The sequence below is a fragment of the Pleuronectes platessa genome, chromosome 16, assembly GCF_947347685.1.
Source record: "Pleuronectes platessa chromosome 16, fPlePla1.1, whole genome shotgun sequence".
NCBI classification, from domain to species: domain Eukaryota; kingdom Metazoa; phylum Chordata; class Actinopteri; order Pleuronectiformes; family Pleuronectidae; genus Pleuronectes; species Pleuronectes platessa.
Window position 1 is genome coordinate 3,667,890 of NC_070641.1, and position 7,234 is coordinate 3,675,123.

General features: G+C 39.0%; 1 protein-coding gene across 1 annotated transcript; it reads right to left on the bottom strand.

Annotated features, from left to right (window-relative positions):
- Window positions 1–293: 293 nt before the first annotated feature.
- Window positions 294–6,747, bottom strand: LOC128458265 (transmembrane protein 106B). The gene is made up of 8 exons (XM_053443044.1): window positions 6,590–6,747; window positions 5,851–6,027; window positions 3,936–3,999; window positions 3,683–3,836; window positions 3,259–3,399; window positions 2,977–3,020; window positions 2,016–2,069; window positions 294–1,374 (listed from the first exon to the last, which is right to left on the bottom strand). The coding sequence occupies exons 2-8, from the start codon at window positions 6,023–6,025 to the stop codon at window positions 1,254–1,256; spliced, it is 753 nt and encodes a 250-aa protein (XP_053299019.1). The 5' UTR covers window positions 6,026–6,027; window positions 6,590–6,747; the 3' UTR covers window positions 294–1,253.
- Between the last annotated feature and the right edge of the window lie 487 nt (window positions 6,748–7,234).

The window sequence follows — 7,234 nt, forward strand, 5'->3', positions numbered from 1 at the left end:
ATGAAGAAATGCTCTCATTATAAAAAACGTAATGCATGGACACGGAACACTCCTATCCTCTGGGTGTTTTTTTTCACTTATCCACCAGATTAGTAGGTGAGTAAATGAACACAAAGCACATTGATGCTACTTTTTGACAGGGTGAGGTTATCACATTTAATAGAACCAGGGACAAGCTCAGAGGCAGAGCCTCATTAAAAACTAGAATAAACGCAATTCACTTGAAATGTTCCTGTGACGTAATATTCACAAGACAAAACATGAAAGTGTCATGAACTTGTTTGTCACACAGCTGATTTTCTGCATTGTTTTATTAGAGTTTCAGTCTGGTTTGTGTTTACCCTGACTCTTTTTAAAGAGTAGTAAATATGAAGTTATACCATCAGAACTTACATGGGATAATGTAATGCTGTCTGTTTGCTTTCTGGTGTCACGCTGGTATCACGCAGCTCATCAAAAAATAACTTATAACATTAATGGTGCTGCCATCTTGAAGTGGTGACATCTTTTAGAGTCAGAGTTCATGCAGCTGTGATTGTGGCGTGGAGTGCTGTTTTAATCGCACACAAACACTGGACTGATAACAAGTCAGTCTCAGCTGTCAATTGTGACATTTCACCCCATTCATAAAGCATCAAATAATCAAACTCAGCAAAAACATGAACAGGCAGGGTTTTGGCCTACACTGATCCAGCCATCAGGGGACAATACAGACCCTTTTACTTCACTTTTGGGAGCTAACGTAACCCATATTTATTTGAAGTCTATGGTTAACACATATATGTGTTATTACCAAATTATTCACATTAACATATTTTATCTGTGTAAGCAGCATTTGCTTCCCAAACAGTTTATAAACAGCAGATGGATTCGTTATCAGTATAGTTTTTAAATTCAAAAACCACAACACACCGAGATTGGTCAATTTGCATTCAGTCCACAGACGACCAACACCAGACTCTGCCTGGAAATAGACTGAGATCCTCTTTTCACGCCGTCTCAGTGCGGTTGTTTGATCCGCACCAGAGTATGATTAACAAATTTCATACCAGCCTACTACCAACTGTTCTAATTGGGCACCAGACTTCATGTAAGTGAACCAAACATGGCTAGTCCTGAAAACATTGCTCAGATTCCAGGCTTCTTCAATCCAGGATGAACCCTAACAACATCCTGGTACGATATACATTTAAGCATCAGAGTTCATGGAAAAATAAAGGATGTCTTCAATGTTTGTTCGTGTGTTCCATCCATCAGGGTGGAGGGGGCTGCACCTGATGTGGTATGGTACTGTTTGATCCACAGTCGATGTACTCATACGTCTCCAGGGAGAGCTGCTCATAATGGGCCAGGTAGTAAACTGTCATCGACATCCTGCGGTACAACGAACACATTACATAAGGAAATTATAAAAAATATACTGCAAAAAGTTGAAAACATGACTTCACAATAGTGAAGCTCCACATGAACAGTGTAACACTGCTCTGTCTTAAAGAGATAGAAGGCCAAAAAAGCTAAATTCACTCATTATCTGCTCACCACTATGGCGATGGAGGGATAGGTGAAGTGTTTGAGTCCCTAATACACTTCAGGAGTTTCAGGGGTAAACTATGTTACAGCCAAATCCAATTGAAGTAACTTCCTGAAGTCTATCCAATGTGAAAATTCAAGTTCGACTTGAAACGGCATCATTTTAGAATGTGCTTTTAGCCTAAATGTCCTCTGATATCCTCCTCTGGAGCCGCGTTGCACGTCCGCACACAAGTTCTCGCCCAAGGGTATGTGCAAGGTGTACGTTAGCATCACTACTTGAAGTTATAGCTTGTTACAGCCAACAAAACAAAGAACATTTGTCCAGTCATTTTTAGACAATTTTATATAATTAGACATTTGGGGGAAACTATAATAATTATCACATTAATTATGATAGTTATATTCAAAATCATGTTTTATTAAGTTATGGAGACCTTTGACCACAAAATTATAATCAACTTTTCCTGGTTACTGGCACTTACTGCAGATGCAGATACAGGATGTGGACAGGCAGGGAAGCCTTCTTACAGTAGTTACTGCAGAGAAGAACAGAGTAACGTTAGAGCAGGGCCAAGAACAGTGCATATACTCCAGTTATGATAACAGAGTAAATTATTCTGTAACCCTTTTATTCTCGTTACTGCCCTTATTTGTCTCATTTTGTGTGATCTTCAAACAGCGTTTATTTTTTTCCCAGTGGTTTTCCTTCAATTCTTCATATTTAATTTGCAAACTTGGCTATATAAATAAAGTTTATTATCATATTATTATCAATCAATAAAAGTATAATTAATAGTACTTCTGTCAAAATAAGAAGCGTTGAGCTTGACATGACAGCTACATTTATTTTGTTGTTTTAATCCTCCATGTACACACAAAGAACATTGTAGCCACTTATTCAGGCATATTCAGTATTTTGATACTGCATCAAATCAACTGCAAATTGTCTTTGTATTACATTTAATAAACAATAATAAATGTATTGTTAATAAATAAATAAGTAATAATACATTTCGAATGATGCCATTAATGGTGCATTGATCATTTGTGGCAGTGGGAAGAGCATTACACCCAAGTCATCTGGCCTGACGTCAGTTGTTGAGTTATTCTTAGGGATCATAATCAAGAGAGTGGCAGGAAATTGTATAATGAACATTGTTATATACATGTATGCTGTCAGGCTGCCACCATTTAAAAAAAATATTTTGGAGGGCAGGGCCTTCAAAAGGGAACGGGAGACAGACCATTATCATGAGTCTTAAACATTGGTTTATTGGCAGGGTACAGAAAGTCAACCCAAAGATAAATCTATTACATTTGCAGAATGGAAACCCCAGGAGTGATTTCTCAATATTCAAACCAAACCAGTCTTTATCGAGAAAAAGGCTCTGAATGACAAACTTATGTGCTTGAGAGAATTTTACTGTAACACAGACAACTCACCTCAAACCAGGGTCCGAGAGCTGGATGGGGATCATGAACGAATACTGTGAGGTGAGAAAGAACCAGAGGTCATCACAATGTTATTAAAGGCATGCCAATTGGAAATCATACTATATCAATTCTATTGGCAACAAGACTATCATCAAATTTTCCAGCACAATTTAACCAGCATGATGCAGTATGTGGATTTGCAGATGTTATGAGAGTGTTTGTGATAAGTATGTTAATGACTCTTTTCAGCTACATGATGCTAGCTGTTTCTGTGAGGTGGGGATAACTCACCGTTGTGGTGGACAGAGGTTTGACCGAGGTGACGTTCTTAATAGACACTGTTCCCACCACCGTGTCAAAGTTGAGGGCCTGCACTGACAGATTATAGGTCTGCACTGTCGCAAAGTTGTTGTTGGTGATGTTCAACACATGCTGTAAGGGGAGAAGAAGTTGTGACTGATAAACACTTGAAAGAATCAAAGCAACTGACATTATTATTGTGGATCATGCTACGTGGCATTTAAGTGTTACTTTTTATTTATATAGCGTTTCATATGGTGTTCTGCATCACCACAACCAGGTGGAATGAAGTGGAACAGCCTGTCATAGCTGCCGATTGTACTCATGCCTTATCTCCACTGGAAATGCAGGAACCATGAAAAAAGTTCCAGGTACTTTTAATTGAAACAGGGCTAGTATTAACATTTCTACCTACCGTGATGTTAATAAGGACGTTGTTCTTGGTGAAGTAAACAAAGGATGACTTGACGGCGACTGAAGACAGCAGGACAGCGCGAGGAAAGAGGAAGAACAGCACCACGGCACTGACCAGCAGGCACACACCAACAGACACAGCAACATATAACTTCCTGGGATAGAAGGAAATATAAGCTATATCAAGTTCATGAAGTCCAATTAAGTTTTATATTTTCAGGTTAATCAGCTGTGTGAAGAATTTGCTTTCTTACGTGTGTCTAGGATTCAGCCTCTGGTCATTACAGGAGATGACAGCCACCAGCTTGCTCTCCTGACCTGTAACGTATATCAAGGTTTCATAGGATTCAACTTAAAAGAATATATCTGTCTTTGTCTCTGAATACAGCTCTAAGCCAGGCCGCCACAGTCTAGGTAACGTATGGTGAACACTGCACACACCGTCATGTGCAACATAAGATTAATGCATAAAATTGGGATCTTTACAGATACTGTCTTGTCTTGTAAAGTACCCTGTGTAATCGCTTACAGCGGCATTGTAACATGTTTATTACCTGGTGGGAAGATTTTTGCTGACACTTAAACTCTCACATACTCACTCTCTCACACTTTCTTAATTCTAAACCTTCCTGTTTTGAATTGGCTGTTTACTCTGCCTTTGGTAATGCTGGCTGCAGCTTTCTTTCTGAAACAGTAAAAGCGACCTGTAGTAATCGAGCCGCGGCAAGAAAAGACCTTCTGCAGGTCTCAGTCCACAGAACCCTGGAGTTAAGACCTGCTGCTGCACAAAGAGCTGTTCTCCTGCTTGTTCAAAGTTCAGTGAAGTTCAAAGTATCCAGGACCCGGAATATGAGAGTGAGTTTTTTCCCCCCAGTCCCAGTCACCACTTCTGGGGCACCTGTTTATTCAAAGTTTATTCATATAGAACCAAATTCAACACTGCGCTTAATGCAAATGCCAAGAGAGAAGGTAATACGATAATAAGTTCTCAAGATATACAGTATACGTTCCATATACAGATTTCTTGGAGTTAGTTAGTAAGTAAGTAAGGAAGGAAGGAAGTGAGTAAGTAAGTAAGTAAGTAAGTAAGTAAGTAAGGAAGGAAGTGAGTAAGTAAGTAAGTAAGTGAGTAAGTAAGTAACTAGGTGGGTAGTTAGGTAGGAAAGTTCATATAGTGCATCCGGTAAGAATTCACAGCACTTCACTTTTTCCAATTTTTTTAATGTTACAGCCTTATTCAAAAAATGGATTCAATTCATTTTTTTCCTCAAAATTCTACATAAAATACCCCATAATGACAAAGTTGATACAGTTTGTTTACAAATATTGCTAATTTATTAAAAATAAAGAACGGAAATATTACATGTACATAAGTATTTAAAGCTTTTGCTCAATACGTATTCGAAGCACCTTTGGCAGTAATTACAGCCTCAAGTCTTTTTGAGTATGATGCTACAAGCTTGGCACACCTATTTTTGGCAGTTTCTCCCATTCTTCTTTGCAAGACCTCTCCAGCTCCATCAGGTTGGATGGGGAGCGTCAGTGCACCGCCATTTTCATATCTTGCCAGAGATATTCAATCGGGTTCATGCCTAAGCTCTGGCTGGGCCACTCAAGGACCTTCACAGAGTTGTCGTTTTTTTCACATTTTCATTCTGGGGTATTGTGTGTAGAATTTGAGAAATTTTTTTTAATCCATTTTGGAATAAGGCTGTAACATAACAAAATGTGGAAGAAGTTAAGCACTGTGAATACTTTCCGGATACAGTGAATGCTGTGTGGGACCATGTGAGCACACAACTTGTTGTTTTATAATTACAAATTAAATAACTTGATGACTTTGATGAATCAGTTTATATCGTCTCATTCATCACATTACATACACATTATCTATCCTCTAGATGTGATGTGACGGTATCATCATTCTGAGGCATTTCAAGATTAAACCACAGGTACAAAACTGCTAAGCTGGACAGAAGTTCCATGCCACCTCAAAGATTAAGGAACGGACATCTGCAGATGAAGTAACACAGTATATGTCTTGTGCTGCCTTTACATGGCTGAAGGTACTTGAGGGATAATTTCATCATATATTATAAAGCAGTGGTCAAACGCCATTTCAATAATATTACTTTATATAGCAATGCAGTCCAAACTACTGTTCAATACCTCTGCGTATACGTCCAGTGCCCTGGCAGGTCGCACAGGGAACAGTTTCTCCTGAGCTGCATCTCCTGCTGGAGTTCCGCCTCTTAATGTCTTCATTCTCAATTATTGGTTGCTGGTCATTGTCTTGGCAGCTGCCTCCATTTCCTGCATTTGACGTGCTGGGAGCAACCCCCATACCTGAATAAAGAGGAACATTTCAGGTACTAGGGCAAAACCTGGGTGAACTCCTGGCAGAAACATTTTGGGATTTTTTAAATTGAGCTGTATTAGCTGTATTTCAAGGAAAAAATATGGAAGCAAATTTGTTATTTCCTGACATACAACATTTAGTTCTCGAAATAAACTATAGATAATTATGGAATTGCATTGTAATCTTATTTTCAAACACACACACACACACAAACACACACTTGTACAAAACAGTTAATAGCCAACAAACTGTGTCACTGAATACAACTGTACCTGACGATAGAGCACACATACCCCTGCGGTGTAGATACGATATGAGACCTGAGCTACGCACTTAATTTTATCTGTCATTGAAGCTGCTAACAAAAACAAACTCAGCTTTACATAAGAGTGTTGTGAAGAAGGCTGAGAGGCTTTCAGCAGGAAACACGTCACGTACCCTTCACTGTGCACAACAGTTTACTCAAGTCCAGTTTCTGCTACAAGTCTTTTAAACACGTCGGACTCACATTTCCCCTTTAGAGCCGCTGCTCTCGATGTTGTCACCTACCTCAGAGATGAGCTTCAATCTGTTCACAGCGTCTCCATCTTCATGCTTTGGGTTTGGGTTTTATTCTTGTTGTCTTGTTTCGTGTTGTGCGTATGTGTTTGGTCAGTGGTACACAGCCCAACTCCGACCCCGTCACGCCCCACGGAAGAACACACACAACCACTTCCTGCGATGGCTTTCAAAGTAAAGCTTTCATTGATATCCTTTTTTAGTCTGTCTGCAGCAGGCAGTATAGTATTAATGTTTTCATACGAGCAGTTATTATTATGGACAACACTGTAGTTAATGGCCATGGTACATATTTTTATATCCCAGTAAAACTGCAATCTAAAATAATAAATATTCATCACGATTGAACTTGTTTGAACATGACAGCCTATTTATTAACTTGCAGCCATTTTGTAAGCTTTGGACCAGTTCATATAAAGAAAATGCCCCGTTTCAATTTATCTATTGATGATTCATCCCATTTCTGACAGAGCTGATACACAAAACCCTCCCCCAAAAAACAACAACCTATAAGCCACTTTTAAAGTGCAACAGACTGTCCTAACTTGAAATAACCAAAATTCCATCCCGCTTTTATTTTGAAATTCAAAAGCTCACCATACTACTATTAGGCAGCTCTTTTCATTGGACCTTAGC